The sequence below is a fragment of the Astatotilapia calliptera genome, chromosome 2 (assembly GCF_900246225.1).
Source record: "Astatotilapia calliptera chromosome 2, fAstCal1.2, whole genome shotgun sequence".
Lineage (NCBI taxonomy): Eukaryota > Metazoa > Chordata > Actinopteri > Cichliformes > Cichlidae > Astatotilapia > Astatotilapia calliptera.
The window spans coordinates 33,868,788-33,891,282 of NC_039303.1; the positions used below are offsets into that span (position 1 = coordinate 33,868,788).

The following is a 22,495-nucleotide window of genomic DNA, read 5'->3' on the forward strand; positions in this document are numbered from 1 at the left end:
ACCATAAAAACAGAACTTTTTGAAAGCAGTGACTCACAGCCTTGTAGACATCCAAAGTCTGACGATATAAGTTTTTCAAAGCCTAATCAGGCAAATTTTTAGAAAGTTTTACCACACTAACAAACGCTAGAACTAAGGATATTTTCTCCGTATTTTATTTAAGTTAGTTTGTAAAGTTTCGGTTATCTTTAATTTTTTCCATTTTTTTTAAATAATTATTTTATATGAGAACTTTTTTTTTAAAATTAACTATAATAACATTGCATCAAACCGCCTTTTGGTATCTGTCACATAATGCACAAACATATTCTTTGCCTCAAATTTAACTTGTTTCTATGCCTATCTGGTCACTCTGCCTGTCATTGGTGTCAATGTTGGTGTGCTTTCACTAAGCTGATGTTATTGCTTGTATCCCAGTGCGCATACCATTTAGGTCAGGGTTGTCAAACAGAAGGCATTTGTAACTATATCTTCATAAGTTTTACAGCTTGTCCTATTGATTGCCATTGCCCACACCAAACCAAAGTATTAAGAAATAGATAAACAATTAAATGAAGGAAAAGTTTCTGTTTTTAAACTATGCACTATAGAAATGTCTGCATTTTCTATGAATTAACATAAACTTGTTGTAAATGTTTCATAAACAGTCTGGACAATGCACTACCAGTAATTTTATACATTTGTCATATGGAAGAACAGAGTTATTTTTCTTATATTAAGACAAGTCAGGTATGAAATGTTTAGTTAAGCCTTTGACAGAAAGGAAATGTTCCTGGGTTGTGTGTGGCCCACAAAGTACACTGACTTTAACAGCCTTGATTTAAGTTATTTGGGGGTATAAGATGTTGCCTAATGCAGAAACATACACAAAATAATTCAGCTGAGAAAAATATGTAAAATGAAACTAAAACCTAGAAGTTCTTCCCATCTAGAGACGGGCGTCCATACTCCCTGACCTTTGGTGTCACGCTGGTCCCCCAGCACGGGAATTTAGACAACATTACCCACAGTGCAGTGCAAGCCGCACCTTCGCCGGGTGGAGCTTGTGAACGTGGGAACGTTGGTGGGCTGCTGCTGTTGCTGCTGGAGTGAAAATTGTTTGACAGGGAGGTGAGGCGACCTGTGCACGGGGGACTCGCAGGAGAAGTTAGTTTTTACCGTGGCGTTAGCCAGCTTTTTGAGTCAGCGGGAAGGCGAGACTCGGGGGCGACAAATGGTTCCTTCGCGTGTAAGCAACAGGGCTCAGAGCGAAATGTCAGGCACTGTTTCAGCCTTGAGCAGCGTGAAGCGCGACTAGTACACCGCAACGGGGAAAATATTCAGAGGGGAGAGAGAATGCGAATGGTGCGAAGATACCGAAATCAAACAAAATGGAAACGATGTAGCGTCGCTGCGGCATTTCATATAGCTAGAACTAACGTTAGAGTAGAGAATAGATAGCCAAGGAGCTAGCACGTTTACTAACATACATGTAAAGTTATTCACCAGAGAAACTGAAGCAGAGCCCGGAGGCGTCTGTTGAATCTGAAGAGTTCATCAGCATTGTGAAATTAAAGGAAGAAAAGATGCTACGGAGAAGACTGAACCGTTGGGTATGTGTGCCTGACACACACACACACACGCGCGCACACACACGGTTAGCTTATGACGTCCAGCTGCCACTGCTAGCGTTTAACCGCTGTGGTTTTGCTTCCCCTCCCCAAATAACAATGAAGTGCTGAGCGTGCCCTTGCGTGATGTATTTCCCCTTTGCTGTCTTCGTTGTAATTGCGATTGAATCCACACACATTGCAACAAACAGTTTTCCTCACACCGCCAGATAACACGAACCAGCTGTTGTCTCACTTCACGGCTCTCGTTAGTCAAGCAGCTGGTTGTTAGGTAAGTTCTTACCAGCCAGGAAGTCACGACAGATGCAAGTTAGCATTAACGGGGAGTCAACTGCACTTTTAGTGCAAGTTTTGCAGTGATAAAGGGAAGTACAGTCTGTCGTCATCCTAAGCAACAATATTATTATCGTCATTAACACTTTCAATATTACAGTGATGATAATGAAACCTTTTAAAATGGTTTTCAAGTTCTAAAAAGGCAAAAAAAAAAATGACAGAAATACAAAATGGGGGAAAAAGAATAAATAACAATGCACAAGAGCAATAATATCAGTAAACGCCTGGAAACTACAGCTCGATTGAGAAGACACCTATGCCCAGGGAAATGTTTCTATTCTCTGGGCTCCAAAAATTTATTCACTTGTAAGTCAAAACATAATCTATCAAACCAGGTGTGCCACCTTGTGTTGTCTTTATGGTCCATATCTGTTGACTCAGTATTGATTAGTGAAAACAACTATTTCATCCATTCAGTTAATATAAATGCTGTGAATGTCACTTGATGCAGGTTCTTAAATTTTGAATATAGAAAATTGGTCATATATATTGTACATACAGTGGGTAATTTATACTGTTAGTCTTAGTGTAAGTGAAACGACACATCTGTTAGTTGAAATCAATTTAACCAGATAATGAATGCATATTTGTCCTCAGGAAGCATAATCGCACAGTCCCTGCTATGTGCTTGGCCATAAACATTTTTTTCAGTGGTGGAAGGTGGTGTTTTGCCAACATTAATCGCTTAGGCATGATATTTCATAATTGGTGAAATAAATGCTTGCCTCTTTAAAGTTCATCCACTGGTTTCATTGCCCTTCTCATCGGTTAATCATGAGTGGGCTAGTTGAAAGTGGAGTATCTGCGTTTATAAATGCTACACCGCCTTTACTGCCTCTTTATCCACTTCTTATGCACCAGTAACCTGTTGTCACCACTGAGCTGAATCCCTCACACGCTGTGTGAGCAGTATAGACACCGAGAGTGAATAGGGAGAAGCAATATAATAATTATAGTTCCTGACCCTCCTCCTGGCCTCTCTCTAAGTGTTGCCAGGTCAGCTGGTTTTCCTGCTTGAGGAGAGGATTGCTGCTGTAATCTCTCTTCAGCGTGAGCTGTAAATAATATTTTGTGCAGGGCAGCCAGCCACACTATCATTGATGCATGCAGTGCTGGTATCTGAGGCTCTGGCTCTCTGCCTCCTGATTTTTCTCTGCCACCCTCCCCTTGCCCACGGGAGGTACACGTGCATCATGAAGAGGGAGAAAGATGGAGAGGAGGGAGAGTGACCAAAAAGGCACAGTGGAAGCCTCGTGTGTTTACTTGACTCTCACACTATGATGTGCCGTGCCACTAAACCCGGAGTGTTTAGAAAATCATTAAAGATGGCTGTGGGAACGAGGGGGCTTTTCATGAGTAGGGAAGCTCCAGAGGTTGTAATGCTCTTGACAGGAATGCAAAATCACACAGTTGCCTTTGATGTTCATTCAAGCCCTTGAAGGCAGCAGTGTGATCTGTGCGAGGTGGAGCCTGGCAAAAATGTGATAGTATTATTGTGGAAGCCCTGCCTTGTGTTCAAGGAGAACAGTGCAAGCAAATAAAAACAACATTGCCCATGCAGCACCTCAGTTTCCTTTCCTTTTGCACCATGGTAACTACTAGATCTCCTCCTACTCAGTAGCTCGGTTAAAAACCCCGCACGTGAAGTTTCAGTCCTTTATTTGGATTATGTTACAGTGCTGTAGAAAATATTTCTTCTGCTCAGTGGTGAAGTACACCGAGGCCTCATGTGATGCAGTCACCAGTTAAGAGAATGGAAGCTTTGGTATGCACAAAAGCAGGAAGTAACCATATAGACATAAACAAGGCTAACTTGTTTTTGGATTCCACGATCAAAAAATGTGTGCTAAAAATAGGTTTCCATTTAATTAAAAAATCAGTCAGCTGTTTAAATCCTTCTTTGGGAAAATACCAAATATTCTCCAGTGCCAGATTGCTGCTTTTTGTCTTTGGACTTCACTTGTATATGCAAATTGACAAGGAACTAACCTAACTGACAGATTAGTTCATAATAAAATTCCCATCTGATTCTGAGAGGTAGGTTTTCACTAAAACTGGTATTTTCTCTTTACTAGCATAAAAAGAATTTGTTTGACAGCACTCACTGGACTGACCAATGATCAGAACAATGGGAAAGTCCAAGGATCTCAGTGATGATCTAAAAAAAGAACTGTAGATTTATGTTTTCTTTTGCAGCCGTTTCTAAACAAATGCAGAATCTAAGATCATCAGTTAAAAAAAGTACAAGTTATTCCGATATGTCACCACCGTGCCAACGTCTGGAAGAAGACCCAAACTGTCACCAAAATGTCAGATGAGTCGAAACTGGTAAGGGATCATCAAGGCTCTTGCCATGAACTGGAAACTTACATAATACAAATATCACTGTCTACAGTGATGCAAGTTTTACACCCCCTTGGACTTAGTGGGTGCTGACCAAGGAAGAAGCCCCTGTTTCAGAATTGACACCTTAAAGCTTGAATGAAATTTGCAGCTGCCCACAGAAATGCCTTTAGGAAAAAGATTTTATGGAAAGACAAGACATTGATTAAATAAGTAAACTTGACCTTGATTGAGCTATTTGGCTACAATGACAAGTAGGAGGAGGATTAAAGGTGAGGCTTTCAAACCAAACAATATTGCACCAGCTGTGAAGCATGGTGGTGTGGCATCATGTTCCAGGCCTGTTGTTCTGCCAGTGGTGCTTCTACATTGCACAGCGTGGATAGAAAAATGTAGCAGGACCACCTTCAAATTCTTCAGCTTCACCAGTTTCGTTTACAATCTTCAGTTGCCTACCTCAACAGATAGACAATTGAAGCTTAGACACAATTAGATTTTCTAGGTAGGAAAATGATACTAAATTGGTTTTGGAATGGATAAAGCGGAATCCTGGAATTTCATTCCCAAAAATATGCAAAAAGTTATGGAGTAAGTTGAAAAGCTGTGTCCATGCCCCAGTAAACCAACCAGTTTAAACCGATTCAAGTATCTTGACAAAGTTATGATAGAAGGTTGTAAATAACTGCCAAAAGCATCTTGCTAGCTAAGGTGCAACTTGCTAAGTGACCTTTAATCAAATATTAGTGGCAGTGTATGTATTTGAGATTTGTTAAAGATTTATGCTGTACAATCATTTCACCCTGGCAACAGAACAGTTCAAATAAATCACTGAAAGCCTTAAATTATAATTAGCATATGTAAAGTTCTTCCTGCTGTAAAATATAGAAGTCTAAAACCACCTCTCCATCTCTCATCAATCTTTCCATGATGATCTGAGGCCTGCCTCAACTCTGAGACTACATGACATTACCAAAGAACTAGAAAGCAAGTCTTTTCCTGAGAGAAAATGTTATTATATGTCAGGGGTTTCGAGGTTTGCATGTCAAATGCTTTGGAAATTCCCAGAGGTTTGCAAACCTGTTTGGCAAGTCGGTCAGCAGCACTCGCAGTTTTGAAATGTACACATCTTTCACAAACCTATGTAGCAATTAATGTTGCTCACACTCAAGTGTAGGGCTATAACAACATTAGAATTTCAAACTCAGTGCTACTATTAAAAATTAAGAGTCCATTGTCTTTTAAATAAATATTAGAATAACACTTGTCTGTATATTTAGCTACAGTCCTGTTTATTTTTGGCTCAGCGACACTGGTGAGACCCGTGGCCACGATTTCTGTCTAGTTGCTGATGACCTTTTCTCCGCCTCAATCTGTGACTTTTAAGCGAAACATAACACTTTCTAGACACAAATAATTATGTTAAATCAATTTTGTAACACAAGTTGTGTGCTAATTTTTTTTTAATCTCGTTAAATTAACATTGTCTCTTTACATTACAGAATGTAGGACTGATGATGTTTGGTGCTTAGCTCCATCATTGTTGTCGTTTCATTTCCTTAATACTCACTATTAGATTTTCTCCAGTTTTTTCCCTCCTTTTTTTGTTTTCCTGCCTGTCAGCTTGGACATTGTCATACTACGCATATACTATAATAACTGAAATGACACTAATGAAAAAGTAAACCAGTAAAAGAAACATGAGAAACACAACAAGAGGAGCCTATAGAGAATTTATTGAGCTCATCTTGGAAAAACAAAATGTGTTTGATCATAATTCTGATTGCAAAAGCTGCCAGACAAGATGGGTTTGAAATAATGGTAAGTCAACAGACAGCTAAGGTAGCAGTTGGGTACCGGTATTTGCTAATAGTTACATGTATGACATTAACATGTGTGCTGGACAGGTTAATGTTTCCAATAACTGGTTACTATTTATATGTTGTTGAAATGGAAGCTTTACTGACTCCACAATATACCCCATAAAGACCAGGGTGTTACTCTTTAAGGTACTTTTCTGTTTGCCATGCTTCTGTTTGAGTGCTCAACTGGTAAAGAGTGGAGAGACTGTGTGAAGAATGTATGTTAGGCTGTATGTCAGCTAGAGAAGATGAAGGCAGTACTGTTTGTATTAAGTAATAAGATTAGTATCTCATTATAGGTGGGATTTATTTACATACATACATAAGCTGCCTTTGTTATAAAGGACACTAAAAAAAGCAAGTATTGAGGTGTTTTTAGAATTTTGATATAGGTGCTTTAGGTCTCCATTCTGGTCAAACCGCTACTTGAGTGAACTATATTTTAAACTTCCAGATTTTATCACATGTCCACTTTTCTCAATAAAAGCTGACTTCTCATTCAGCAATAAAAGGAAATGTTTTTATCTGCTGCTGTACAATAAGAAAAAACAGTATCTGCTTATGGCCTGCAAGTACTGGGGCAACTACCGGTACTGCAGCATTACAAGCATTCAGTTATTGCAGCATTATCCGTCCTTCAGAATGCTTCAGATGTGTTTTTCCATGCTGGTCTGGCTTTTGGCATGCTGACTACTGTTAACAACTAGTAGCACCTGTTGGAAACGTGCTAGGGGCTTTCAGTAACTGATGAGAATCAAGAATTCCCGAACAGAGCTGTTACTCTTTGGTTAGCAGTAAGGGTAACAGTGCATCTAAGTGCCACAGCCCATAGAAGGCATGTAAAGTCATCTGATTTATCAGGCCTGTTTGATTAGGGGAGATGCATATTGATTATGTGTGCTCAGTTTTGCCGCCATTAGTCTTGCAACCGTGAACTGGCTGGTGAAGAGAATTGCTTACTCTGTTTTCTCTCATCCTTCCTGTCTCCGTCTGATCTCTTGCACTCTGCCCAGTAATAGAAACACAGCCAAAGAAGCTCATCTGCAACACACAGCGGGATAATAAATATATTTAGCGTGGGGAGAGAGGTACCATGAAAGAATAAACGGCCTGCTGTGAGATAGTGGGCTGATGAAATATAGTGGGGGAGACCGGAAAGACCTGCGTGACTCAAGCCTGAAAAACTGTAGTGAATCTGGGGGTTAGATATGTTGCCTCTTTGCGCCTCGCAGTTTCCTTTCGAATGGACGGACATTTTCAGCCTTCCTATAGTGGAGGGGGCAGTTCAGGCTCAATACAAAGGGACCATGGATGGCTTTTTCTGGCAATTTTTCCACTTCCTTTTAAAACCTGGATTGAATTCTCAGTTTGTACCTCTAAATAATTCAGGTTGCTTCATTTATTTTGAATTCTCCTTACACTCCTCCTGCCGTTCCTGACCCCCACCTATCCTCACCAGGCTAGTGGCACTCAAAATGCATCCTCATCATCCATATATGTATAAAGGCTCATCCAGAGATTTTCTGTGCTATGGCTCAGCTCTAGCGTTACTCAGAGTGTTTGCTGTGAGATGCGAAGAGAATACTGAGACGTGTGTATTCTGGGTGTTTGTGTTTTTTGCTTCGTGTCTATGTCTCCATCCGTGTGTCTGCGCATGGAGGAAGTCGGGTGGGGACGTCAGCATCTGTGCTGTTTCATCATCCCAGTTTTTCATCGTCACCCAAAATGATAGGGTACTCGCTGACACAGAGAGAGAGGAACAGCATGTTAGGATTTAACGAATGCTGGAAGAAAGACGAACGTGTCCCCTCCTACACGTTCATCACTTAGGTAAAGCAACAGCCTCCAGTGATTATCTTCATGGCAAACTCCTGGCTAGGAAGGAAGTGTTGTTTAGTCAAAGGGTGAAAGATTTGTCTTTTTAATGTGGCTACAGTTCACTGAGAAGAAATGCTTTGTAGGAATACCACAGTCAACCATGCCTTCTAAGCAGTGGAAGCAGGGGAAGGAAAGGGCCACCATTGATTTTTGTCATTAGTCTTGTTGCTCTCCTATGCAGCGTCTTAGGATAATTAATTGAGTAGTAATTACAGTCAGTGTAGCTTGGTACATTATTAAAGATAATGTCATCAGAGGGGCTGTAGCTGAGATGGAGTTTTTTTTAAAGCTTGTCAGCATTAGGACATACTGTAAATGCTGTTTTTTTTTGTTGGTGTTGCATGGCTCTCTGCCAGTGTGGTGTGGGGGAGCAACCATTGTAGTGTACTGCAGTTTAGAAACCCATGCTCTACATGGGGAAAAAAGCAGCCGCATCAAGAACTTATGTCTAAGTAGCTAAATCTAGTGATTTGTCTCTCTCACACACACACACACACACACACACACACACACACACACACACACACACACACACACACACACACACACACGCAAACAGAGTACAGAGAGTGTGCACTTAGCTGGAAAAACCATACCCCATCTAAGGCTAAACTACTTTGATATATAATTAAAGAGAAATTTAAGTGTGACTAGGCTGTAGTTTAAAATGTGCTTGCTTTTCCAGGCCTTAAAATGTGAAGTCTGGAGGTTTTCTCCGTGAAATCCCTGGAAAATAATGTGCTTTTCTCATTCTCCGCAGGACTTTAATTTAACTGGTTGAGAACAAAGTGAATAGGTGAACAAAGTTCACACTCCTGAAGGCGGATTAAGTTATGTGTTATGAATGTTTCAAGACTAAACCGGTTTAAAAACATCCATGTCTATATTGTCTGACCACAGTTGTCTGTCAGCAGTTTGTGACTTCACATGCATTTCCTGTTTTTAATATTAATGGGCTTTTATTGTGTTTCTTTAAATTTCAAAGGTCATCTTTTTTGATGTTACTCACAGAAAATACTTCAGCTTGGGGATGACCTTTAAAAAGCCTCTCATGAAACCTGTTACTCACAAAACAACTATGGCTTTTAGACATTTTATAAGTTGTCACTATACCAAAAGTGTCGCTATATGTGTCTGTGACCAAAATGTTTGAGGAAGTTGTTCCCAGTGCAAGGTCATGATGAGTTTCCCTCCTCCCTGTTGTCGAGAGATGCAGTCTAATATAGGTCAGTACCAGCCAATGGTACACTACACTCTGTGTCTAGTACAGCTGCAGGCATGCTAGTGGAACAATGAGCCTTTGCCTATCCACAACAGCTCCTTAGGATCAGCGCGCAGTTCAAGTTGGACTGTTATTACTCTGAAGGCTATTCATCACAATGTGCAAACAGCGGACAGAGGAAGAGAGTAGCCTTTAATATGGGGCCTTAATTCAATGCCATGGGCCAAGTGTTGCTGAATCCATAATGGAGGTAACTCCTATTATAGTATCATATGGATTAATGTATCTACCTTTTATTGATTTGGTAACCTTTTGTCTGAAACTGTTATTTGCTGCTTTTAATGTTTTATTTATTTATTTTTGGAGAGGGAACTTTATTAACTTAATTGCAAAATTCAGGTGTGTTGCATTGTGTCCAAGTGTGCTGCTTAAGAGACAAATGCTGTTTAAAGCTTTTTGTGCGATTGCTTTATTATGTGCTGAACCACCCAAAACCACTTTTGCATGAAATTAATGGTGCTGTACAAAGACAAGTCGATTTGATGTAACACTGTATGGGAATGAAGCAATAGTCCTTCTGCTTTGTTAGGAGAGTAAATATCCTTTTTTAAAAACTTTTAAAGTGAACTTTGTCTGAACTTGTAGTCTCTTCAGTAAAACTGTTTTTATTCTAGGTGTTCCACTCATAATGAGATGAAAGAAGCTGACTTTGAATTCTAAAGTAATATAGGCGCAGTAGAGTTTTTGTAGTGTGTTCAGATTTTGCAGGCATCATCAGCCACGTAACCAGTGGTTGCTGATATATTTGTGGACTATTTATTGAATCATCTTTCTTTTAAACTGGACAAAACTGAGCAGCCAAGGGGCCTAAATGAGGATGAAGAGCACCTTTGAGCAGCCTTTGAATGATCAAACAGGTGACAAACACATATGCTATTAAATAATCTGGATGCACATCCTGTAATCTGTGGCGCTAACTGTGTAAAACTACCAATATGTGACTAGCTTACATAGCATAGACTCCGGGATAGCTCAAAATGTCTTTGGATGAAGGAATGGGGATTTCAATTCTGGAAATCTTTTTGTATTTTGAATCTGTTAGGTTTAAAAACAGCTAAAGGACTTTGTGCTGAAATTAGACAAAATAGCCCACGTAAGATTGCTTGATTTAGAAATTGTTTTCCCACACAAGAAATACAACAAAGAGGTGAGTACTCCTCAAAGTCGTTGTAGTAACAAAGCTTTAATTTTGTGCCTTTGTGCTATATTTTCCTCAAAGGAAAATGTAGCCACTCTAAATTCTTCTGGTATGGGCAGTGAGCACTTTGATGTGTAATCAAAATTGAGAGAGTTACAATTAGTGAGACCGAGTGAGCATGCTGGAATAGGACAGGCAAGTGGGCTGACAAGAAAAACAGAGAATGTAACGGAGCAATGTGCCAGAGAGCTGCAAGGGTAAACAGCACTAACTCAGCCCATGTATCTTTCCCCTTTTATTCAAACAGTCATTACTCAGCTTTTTTTTTTTTTTTTGCTTGTCATAATCACAGTTTTAAGTTTCTGTTAGAATGTTTTTCCTGTCGTCATTAACGGTTTTTAAAACAGTTTGCTAGAGACGAAGCATTTGTTCTGGAAAGCCTTCCAATACTGTCAGAATCCTTTCGGGTGTTTAGGCATATATTTTATGTTTCGCTCACACTTTCTCCTCAATGTGGGGAAAATAGAAAACAAAGATTCAGTTCAGTGACATTCTCAGTGTAGTGCAGGTTGTACACATGCAGCATGAACAAGAACAAACATTCGTCCCTAGTGCTCTCTCTTCTTTGCAAAGCTCCCTCACACCTCATTAAATATATTTAAGTAGCTTTTCTGAGTGCATTTTTTGAAGCTTAATGGCACAGCTCTTGCATTATGTACTGGAAGAGCTTAGTGTTTTATAACCCTGCTGCACAAGGTTATAAAACCACCAATGGAGACTGATCAGAACAAAGCTGAGTATACTGTATTCTTTTGGGCTTACATTTTCAAATTGCTTCAACAGTTTAGTAAGAAAAAGCTACAGCATCGATTTAGTTTGACCACAAAATCTATTTGTGTCCAGAAAAACAGCACTTGCTGAACCATTGTCACACTTTGTCAGTAGATTTTTTTTCTTCTGCACACTACAGTGTCATCTTTACTTCTTGCAAGACATGCACGTATAAGCTGTTGGAGACACAATTCAGTTAAACCTTGACAGAAGGCTTAACAGCAAAAGATCAGAAAACACTTTCTTGTCCAGAGAGAGAAATTGTGCGACCCAAAACCACTTCTGGCGGTCTCTGTAACAGACTTGCTGGCCATAAATGGTAACATGTTTGTGTCAATGAAGCAGCGTGACAAAGAACTGGATTTCTTCTAACATTCCCGTGTCATTTACACCTCAGGATCATCTGAGGGTTTTGCATTTCTGCTCTGGAAGACAAAGAAAAAACAGCAGTATTGAATCTGCTATTTTCTCTAAATGAAGTGTACAAGCATATGCTGTTATGTAAAGACAGCGATCACGTGCAGAAAGAATGTATAACAGCACAGCCACAAAGTACTCAGTTTATCTTGATTGTGTGGTTTTTACTGTAGATTGTTTGATGTACAGTTGTGGTCAGGAGTTTACATACACCCATGGGCATGAACATCATGGGAGTTTTGGGCTTTTGATGATTCCTTGAAACTGTTTCTCTTTCTCTATTCCACATAGAGTTAAACTTATTGAAACAGGCTCAAATCACTCAATCACTTAAATCTTTTAAGTGTTGCCGAAGGTTCTACAATGCCCTTTAACTTTAACTAAGTGCTAGTTCATTGCTAGTGTGAATGTGAACGGTTGTCTATTGTGGTACAATGTGGTGAAATGGTCTGCCCGGTCTTTTGCAGTTTGTTGGTTGGTTTATGGAGTGTTTTGTGTCTTATGGTATGAATTATGCAAGTATTGCTCACAGGAACGGCACAACATCATGTTCTCGTACACAGCCACATCTGACCTACTTCTGGCTTGGTTGTATCATTTTTAGAGCAGAAATAATTATTAGGTACACCATAGTAGCTGTTCAGTCGGTCTATCACTATTATAATATAATATAGGAGTGTGTGTCTGTATGTGTGAGGAAGAAATATAATGCAGTCAAATAAAATACTTCAGACTGCTACACAAGAAAAATGACCACAGTGGTATCAGCATCTCAATGATACAGTGCCAAAGGCATTAAAAATACATGAAATAATCATTTAAAAATCTGCGCTGTCAGAGAGTTGTGGTCTTGATGGATTGTGATACAATGAATAGGCCTTGTAATTTTCTGGTTACTCAGTTAGTTCTGCTTACAACATGCAGATTGACAAAACAGGATAGTCACTGAATAGTGAGATGGTGTGACAGCGCACAGTGTCATCAGACCAGAGTCATCATTGGGTGTTTGGCACCAGCTGAATGCAGTCTTACATTCCCCTCGCTCTCAGCGGAGCACCTTTCCCCCTCCGTCCAAGCCTGTGCTTATTTCACAATGTATGCATAATTAAATTTAGGGCATATTTTAATATAAAGTTTTAAGCCCCGCTCAATTTTCTAATGCACCATTTATTTTTGACTGAGCAATTACATCTCAGCTCGATTGACCATCGGCTATTTGCTTTATTGATCTCCATTCACTTTTGGTAGTTGGTGCTTTATCATCAAGGGTGAATACAGTTTGATATTGACATACTGGCACTTGACTCTGCTTTACTTACTAACATCACTGCCATTGAATAGATTTGTTTGACCTTTGACAGTGAAACAGAGATAATGCAATAAGTTCTGTTTTTCCTTACATTAGCATTTCTTCTACGGGCTTTAGCTCACTTTTTTGGAGATGAGCATTGCAATCACGTAACTGCTCAAAAATGAAGTGGCCCCCACCATCTGACCCTCATTATATTTTACAGTGACTCCACCACTAAATCAATGGCCGTTCAATAGTTCTATTCTTATCTTTAGTGCCGTAGGGCATAGACTATTTCCTCATTCAATACAGAATACTTTTTCCAGTTTTCACCATGAGTTATGTTTGTGTAGGTGCCGCTTCTTTTTGAGAACCCTCTCTGAGGTGACGGGGTTTGCTTATGTGTGCTCTTTCACAGCTTTTAAGCACCATTGTTGGCTTAGTCTGCATTACAAGTAGCATTTTTTTCCTGACTGATCCGTGACCTTAAAACTATGGACAGAAGCCAGTAACCTAGTATTGCTAGCTGTCTGGTCTATGAACCCGTAAAGTAAAATCCAGTTGCTGGCTTCCGGGTGTCATGGCGGATTGAGTGGACGCGTTTGGTGGTAGCTCCCTATCAGGAATTTAAAACACCGAAAACTCGTCAACAGACAATTCAATTGAGCAAAACGAATATAATTGGTGAGGAATAAGGCAAAAGGAGGCCAAAATGCCAAGGGGACATGATAAAGCCGCAAAAATAAATACCAATAACGCAACAGGACAAGACTGCACGAGCCCCGATGGCATAATTAGAGATTCGGCTGGCGAATTACTAAAAGCCATCGAATCATTGAAATCAGAAATGAAACAAGATAATGAAAGGCTGAGAGAAGGCATTAACACGCTACAGCGGGAATTGGGCGGTAAGCTCGACAAGATAAAGGAGGACATAAAAACTCTGTCGAAGAGAGTGGGGGAAGCCGAGGATCGAGTGGGAAATATAGAAGATGTGACAATGGAGTTAATTGAAGCGCTCCTCCAAAGCTTGAAAACACAGAAATTTATTCAGAACAAGCTGGTGGACCTGGAGTCAAGATCCCGCAGAAATAATATACGCCTGGTTGGAGTGGAGGAAGGCTCCGAGGGGAGATCTGTCCAAGACTTTGTCTCGGAGCTGCTACAGCACGAGATACCTATACCAGCCGGGCTAGAACTTAAGATCCAGCGGGCCCATCGTATCTCTGTACAGAAACCGCGCCCTGGAGAATTCCCACGTCCGATTCTTATTAATTTCCAGGAATTCACAACGAAAGAACTCATACTTCGAGAAGTTTGGAAAAAGAAGCAAATCCAGGTGAATGGCAAGACGATCTACTTTGATCATGACTATGCATCAGATATTGTTCAAAAGCGCAAACAATACAGAGAAGTTAAGCGGATACTAAAGGAAGCGGGAGTGCGCTTCCAAACTCCCTACACGAGCATTCGGATCCACTGGCAGGACGGAGTCAGAAACTACGGTAACGTACGAGAGGCGGCTATGGAGATGCAGAGGAGGGGATACGATGTCCAGATCCCGGCGGCATCTGAGGAGGACGAAGCGCTAAGCAGAAGGTGTCGAGAGTGGAAACGGGCCTCAATCTCCCATCGAGAGCAAATTTCTTCCCCGAGGCAGAGAGTTAAAAAAAAATTGGAGGAATTTCAGAGAAATGCTGATTAGTTCGGGGGATATCTTCCCCCTGTTACTGATCAGAAAATTATAGGCCTCTTAAATTCAAAGTTCTGGAGGAGCAACACCGGATGGAGGTAAATACGTTGGACTATAATTTGGGAACTACTTCTTCAGTTCTCAAATATTTCATAGGGCCCTCCTTTACGGAGGTTTTTTACCCTAGATCTACCAACGGGGTCATGGTGGGAGACAGTTTCTTCCTACTAATTGGGAGTCGCAAGTTTGTGTTTAATTTTTGTTTAATGTCTAGTAATATTGTTTTATTTTATTTTCTTAAACTAGAGGGGATGATCATCGCACACTGTACGAATCATGAGTGGTGTAGGTAAAATAAAAATTATTTCAATCAACATCAATGGTCTGGGGAATCCAGTTAAAAGGAGTAGATTGCTATCTAAATTGAAACGACACAAGGCACAGATTATATTCATTCAAGAAACTCATATGTCAAAAGAAGAACATGAAAAATTTAAAAAGCTTGGCTATGTAAATTCTTTTTATAGCTCATGTAAGAATAGCAGACGAAGAGGAGTTATAATTTTATTAGCTAACACGGTAAATTTCGAAAAGTTAGAGGAAATCTGTGACAAGGAGGGTAGATATGTTGCTGTCAAAGGGAGGATTAATAATGAAGTGGTGTCCCTGATAAATGTGTATGCCCCTCCAGAGGACAACTCAAAATTCTATCAAAAACTATCCGAAAAAATTATAAGCTTTAGTGAAGGGACCTTGATATGTGGGGGCGACTGGAACTGTATATTAAATCATACTAAAGATACTACAAGCAAAAAAAGACGCAAAGATAATAAATCTAAATCTCTTAACTCATTAATAAAGGAAGCGGATCTCTGCGATGTATGGAGAGAATTACACCCTCTGGAGAAGGATTATACCCATTTCTCAGCAGCCCATAAGGCTCACTCTAGGATAGATTTTTTTTTGATAAATAGAAGTGATAAACATAGAGTCACAGAATGCAATATCGGTATAGCCGACTTGTCGGATCACAACGCCATTCATTTGACCATTCACCTACATAATCAGAATAAGAAATTATTATGGAAATTGAACATTGGTATTCTCAATAATGAATCTGAGGTAAAAGAGATCAAAAAAGAAATACAAACCTGTATTGCCCACAATAAGGATGATCAGATAGACCCAACAATAATTTGGGATACTGTGAAAGTAGTAACTCGGGGGTATTTGATATCAAGGACCAGCTACCTCAAAAAAATGAAGAAGCTTACACAGTCCAAATTAGAACAACAATTAAGGGATTTGGAAAAAAAAAAGCATACAGATTTGAGTCCTGATTTGGCTGGAAAAATCAAAAACGTAAGAAAACAACTAAGTGATTTGACTATGGAGGAAATAGAAAAGAAACTGAGATTCACAAAACAAACATTCTATGAGTCTGGCTCCAAAGCAACTAAAGTATTGGCTAAACGGTTAAAATTAATGCAAATAACTAATGCAGTCAACAAGATTAGAGATCCAAATACCAAGGAACTACTATATGAACCAACACAGATAAAAAACACCTTTCAAGAATATTATAAAACATTGTATAGTCAACCGGATCAGAAAAATGGACCAGAAATTGTAGAGTTTTTGGATCAGTTAGACCTCCCTTCAATAGGGACAACTCAAAATGAACTATTAACCAAACCAATTACAAAGGAAGAACTGGATAAGGCAATAAGGAGATTGAAGACGAATAAAAGTCCAGGGAGTGATGGGTACCCCAATGAGTGGTATAAGACTTTCAAAGAGGTTTTGGCCCCTATTTTGATAGATTCTTTTAATTGGACAATAAAACACGCTAAAATTCCACCTTCCTGGAAAGAGGCCATCATCTCAGTCTTACCGAAAGAAGGTAAAAACAAGGAAAACTGTGATTCTTATCGCCCAATCTCCATCTTAAATGTTGATTATAAACTATTTACATCTATAATCACAAGACGCCTAGAGCTGTTCCTTCCTGACCTGGTGGATGAAGACCAGACAGGGTTCATTAAGGGGCGACAGACACAAGACAATATACGACGCACATTGCATATAATTAATGAAGTTAATAGAGAAAAAATCCCAACAGCCTTAGTGAGTTTAGATGCTGAAAAGGCTTTTGACAGAGTCTCTTGGATATTTCTTTTTGCTGTTTTGAAGAGAATGGGCTTTGACAGTATCTTCATCAAGTGTATACAATCCCTGTATCATAGGCCAATGGCTAGAGTTAAAATAAATGGGGACTTGACAGACAGCTTTGAGCTCTTTAGAGGAACTAGGCAAGGTTGCTGCTTGAGTCCAGCTCTTTTTGCTTTGTATATTGAGCCTTTGGCTCAGTATATACGGCAAAGTACAGACTTAAAAGGGGTTTTTGTTTCCAAACTTGAACAACGAATAGGTCTTTTTGCAGATGATATAATTATATATCTACAGGATCCTGATACGACCTTTCCTTGGCTGTTTAAAGCATTAAAATATTTTGGTAAAAACGCAGGATATAAACTAAACATCGTAAAGACTCAAGTACTCTGTCTGAATTATTTCCCCAAAGAATTATTACAAAATGAACTTAAACTAAAATGGGATTCAAATAAGATCAAATACTTAGGTGTCTATTTAACTAGTGATACAAGTACTTTATACGAGGCAAACTATGTGAAGTTTAGTAACACAATCCAAAAAGATCTGATTAAATGGGCTCCGCTTGTCAAGGACCTTAGCTCAAGAATAGAGGTAATAAAAATGAATGTGCTTCCCCGGTTATTGTACCTATTCACCTCATTACCAGTCCAAATAACAGATGCACAGTTTGGTAAATGGGATAAATTAGTTAGTAGATTTATTTGGAAAGGGACAAAGCCAAGAATAAGATTTAAAATACTCCAATCAGGAAAAGAAAAAGGAGGACTTGCCCTCCCGAATTTCAAGGAATATTTCTATGCAGCTCAGCTGAGATATACTGTTTATTGGTGTTCATCAGAATATACTTCAAAATGGAAGCATATAGAGTTAAATTATTGCCTATCATGTCATCCACAAGCAAGATTGGGAGAAGAAACTACCCAGCCCACGAACAAAAATCTCATCACTGAATTTACTATTAAACTCTGGTGGACAATAATGAAGAAATATAGAATTACAGAAGATTGTAAATTGCTGATTTGGCCTGCATACTCTCGAAAATTCCAAAGTGGACAATGGGATAGCACATTTTTAAGATGGGTCAATAAAGGAATTACAGCAATGTGTACATTAATAGATGGGACAACATTTAAATCTTTTGAGAATCTACAGAAACAATTCGGATTGGATAAATCAGATTTATTTAGGTACTTTCAATTAAGACACTTTTACAATACAGAAATTAGAAAGAAGCTCTCGAGAGAAAGAAATCGTATAATAGGAACAATAACAGGTGCATATAAAAATCTTCCATCAGGAATTCTGTCGAAATTATATGATGGCCTACAAAATTCGAATAGGAATGAAACATTATATATTAAACAAAAGTGGGAATCGGAACTACAAATTGAGTTGTCAGAGGATGATTGGCGATCCTTATGTCTCACACAGCATAACTCCACTAGCTCTAGATGATGGAGAGAATATGGTTGGAAAAATGTGATTAGGTTTTTTATTACTCCGTATATCAAAAGCAAGCAGTTGAAAACACCCCAACAATGCTGGAGATTATGTGGAGACTGGAACGCCAATCACTCACATGTGTTTTGGAAGTGTAAATATATTAAATCATATTGGGAAAGAATCGCGGCAACAATGACGAAGGTGCTGGGGTATGAAGTACTGTGTGAGGCACGAGTAATGTATTTTGGAATATGGGAAAATGTAAAAAAGGAGGACTGGTATTTGTTTAAGATTATGTTGTTGTCAAGCAAAAAGGTGATAACAAAGAATTGGCTGAAAAGCGATCCTTTAAAACTGGAAGACTGGATGGACGTAATCGAGGACATATATACAATGGAAAAAATGACTTACACTCTGAGACTGAAATCTGACAAACACCGAAAACAGTGGACAAAATGGATAATTTATAAGTCTCAGTCAGCCTTATAGGGCGGGACCTCTCGTGTTTTTTTTTTTTTTTTTTTTTGTGTGTTTGTTGTTGTGTTATTATTATTATTGTCTTGTCCGTATGTAATACAAAGGAAAAAGTACAAAATAAAGAGTTATAAAAAAAAAAAAAAAAAAAAAAGTAAAATCCAGAGCCCTTGAATACTTTGATTCAATGATATTCTGGTTGTAGAAGGTGTGTTTGCTTGCATTTTATGCTGTGATAGAGAAGCCCTTTGTAAAAGTGTTCTATTGTTTACTACTAGTTAAAAATTTGCTTTTACAGTTCTTTCAGAGTCCATAGGACAACTTTCACAGTTACTTCTTCTACACAGAGTCAGTATAGAGATCCTTGGGTTATTGCTCCTGGGGGCAGATTATTGCTATTTGATATGGGGGAGGGATATGGATATGCATCAAATCTTGGATCCTGTTGTACTTCTTTCCTCTCAAACTCCTCTTCCCACTCACACTCTGTTTGCATCCGGTCCTGATGGAGTGTAACTGTGTGCTGATCGGGTGGGGGATGCTAAAGTTGACATCCATACTGAGGTGTGAATGTGGCTGTTCATGCATAAGGGAACATTATGTAAACCTATTGGCTCCCTTTTCTAATCTGGACTATAGGAAAGATGGGATGTTTTTTTTACAGAATTAACACTAAGAATTTGTTCTTATTTAGCCCCCCCCCCCCCCCCCCCTCCCCCTCCCCCCCCAACTATTAATGAGAAGCAAATGGCTGCATAAATTCATTATGAATGCTGCGATTTTTATTTATTTATTTTGGTCCCTACTTGCATAAATTAGACTTCAAGTGTTTGAGGCCATTCTTTGATCTAACCCCTTGTCTGAAACAGACTTTGGGAAGTTTGCTGTCCAGGTGGCCGCAATTCACATGTTCCCTGGCACTTGTCCAGGATCAGATGTTCATGATAATTTGTCGTCTCAGCCCACATGCTACTGGCCTTTTATATTAGATAAAGCAGATCCCCTGCCAGCACAACTTTAATTATTTACAGTCACAGTATTAGCAGAACAACTTATGCTTGAACAGAAAATATAGCTATTTTTAAAACATGTGGCTAGAGTCCTCATTTGGACGATGAAATAAAATGACTACAGCACGCAAGCGTATTTTCTGACACTCTTTCTGTGTGTCTTCTTTGTGTCAGTGTCTGATATTTTTTGCTTATGCAATGACATTTGAAAGTAGGCATTCATCATTGTTTTTTGTTTTAAAAATAATTTGGCTGGTAAAAATGAAGTACTTGTTCACAATATCAAGAGTTTATGATTAATCCCAGAGATGAATCGCCTGTCTGTCTGGCAAGTAGTGCTTTCTGTTGTGGTTGTAGAGTGGTCATTTTCTTTTTTTTTTTTTCTTTTTTTTTTTTAGATATTAATGTTAATGTGCATAATTGTACATAAATACAAGGGGACTAAACAAAGACATGTACATTTGGACTATGCGTCAAATATGGTAATTTGATATTGGTTACATACATTAAATTGAAAGTACACTGAAAACCACTGTCAGCTGTGTATTATATATGAGTTTTCTGAAGAATTATAGTGCTGTAAGACTAAGTATCTGACAGCCCGAGGTAGTTTCACTTCTGCCATTATTGAGTATCCAACCCAACGCCCAGTTGAAGTGATTGATTGGTGAGTGTGTACTACTTTGAAATGAGAGCACTGTGATTCCAGCAGGAAACTAAATCTGTATGCCAGGTTTCCAATAATCAGTTAAATTCACTAGTTATCCAACGTATGAGTACAGTATAAAAATAAGTTGACTAAGCTCCTCCATAGAGAATCATAGAACCTGCTGATTTTAAAAATTACAACACTTGATATTGGCATCATATTGGTAGTAATACAGTATGTTGTCGTTGATAATTTGTTTCACTCCTACATCAAAGAATGGCATATTACAGTATGCAGCTTGTTTAACGGCAGATAAGCTTAACAGAAAAGGTATTACCGGTACATAAATCTCCTCTATCTTGTGATACAGTTTGTGAAAACCGAGCTAAAGTCCAAAAGGTTTCATGGTTTACTTTTTTTATGTTTCTGAAAATGTCAAAACTTCTAGATCATTAAGCATAAAATATTTCATTGATCTACTATTAATTTTTAACTTAAAGATCACAAGCCATGTTTATTCTTCAACAAATTATTGTCGTTTAGCAATGATGCATTGGGATAAATACCCATAGCATGTTTGTTAATGGTTAAACCTAAAAACTCTGTTAGGTTTCTGAGAAACCACGCATCAATCACAATCCAGGCCAAAGATGGAAAAGTTGCCGACGTCATTAAGAAGGCAGATTTAGTTGGTTGACCAGTTGCTGGGTGACTGGGGGTTTGCTTTATGAGGTGTTGTTTGTTTGCAGTTCATACATCAAAAACTGTTCCGTAAGCTACATTTTTCTGACATACTGTTCGATTAAGATGAGATACAAGTTAAGATTGGACATAATGTAAAGGCTGGTTGTTCTTGATTGAGAATCCCAGCTGCACACAAAAAAATGCCACAGTCTATCAGTATATTTGGCTTTTTGCATGTGCAATACCTTTTTTCTATTGGTTACAAATGGAAATGTCAAAATATGAAATGGGGAAAGAAGCAGTTAACAACTGTCTCTTATATTTTGACAACTGTTAAAGTAGTAACTAAAGCCACTAAGGCTCTCCAAATCATTTTGGCACTGAATTTAAAAGTTTTCACAAACTCTTGACATTACACATCCTCGTCATGTTGTTAAAGCTCTCAGTGGAAAGCCTAACCTTTTAACATGGGAAAGAAAATATTCAGGTATACAAACAATATAGATATAATTTAAATGGTCAACAGTTTGTTTATTGTAATAGGGTTAATTATTTACAGTCAACAGAGTCAGGCTAATCTCTCTATAGTGAGATGGGAATATCCTTGAAGATAAGAAAGATGTGAATTGGAAGCAAGTATTGTTGTAGGTCTGGCTAATGCATTGTACTGGCTTTGTTTCCAGCCCTTGTAGCTGTCCACCTAATGGCTTGGCCAATACTTTTAGGTCACACTTGGCATTCTGGGGACAAAAAAATTGAGATTGGACTCTGTTTTGATTTTGGATAGACCAATTTCCTTTTCAGTGATAATGAATCATCACTCTTGGCACTGATCTTTTCTGTATTTAACGGAATGGATATTGGCTAGATATTTCCTTGAACAATAATAAAGTTGCAAAATCAGTTCTGTAACTCTCTAGGGAACAGTGTAGTGACATATTTAACAAACCTTAAATAAAATAATGTTCACTGTGTGTGGGAGATGTGTAGTCATGGTCTTCTCTTTTTTTCCACACAGAGAAGAATAAACCGTTGTCCTACCTGACAATTTATCACTTTGATTTCTCATGTGAGTTTCCTTTTTTGGGTTGGTATTTACAGTTGCTCTTGAGATTTATGTAAGGTGAGCACCATGGAAGTTATGACAACAACCTGGCTTCTGTGCATTGTTTGATTTACCTTATGTGCCTTTATCATTTTGGCAGGACACAGTATACCTCTGGTTTCTGAACAGGTTCCTCAAATGTTTTCTCTTTCAAATATTAAATTAACACACACATCCACATTAGAGTGCATACTGCATTAGAACAAAAATCCAAAAATCTAAGCTGTATATAAAAGATGCAACATCCCCCAAGTGTCAAGTTTGGCATTTGAAAATT

At 38.7% G+C, this 22,495-nt stretch overlaps 1 protein-coding gene across 7 annotated transcripts in view; it reads left to right on the forward strand.

Annotated features, from left to right (window-relative positions):
- Positions 1-945: 945 nt before the first annotated feature.
- The window catches only part of LOC113007858 (ATPase phospholipid transporting 11C (ATP11C blood group)), a 70,296-nt gene continuing 48,746 nt past the window's right edge, over positions 946-22,495 (forward strand). For 6 of the 7 annotated variants that reach the window (XM_026144916.1, XM_026144908.1, XM_026144899.1 and 3 more), the window contains exon 1: positions 946-1,592. In XM_026144916.1, coding sequence (XP_026000701.1) covers positions 1,566-1,592 — 27 coding nt within the window. In that variant the 5' untranslated portion in view covers positions 946-1,565. Of the gene's footprint in view, positions 1,593-9,047; positions 9,499-22,495 lie in introns of those variants that run through there. The other variant, XM_026144891.1, reaches the window with a different exon arrangement.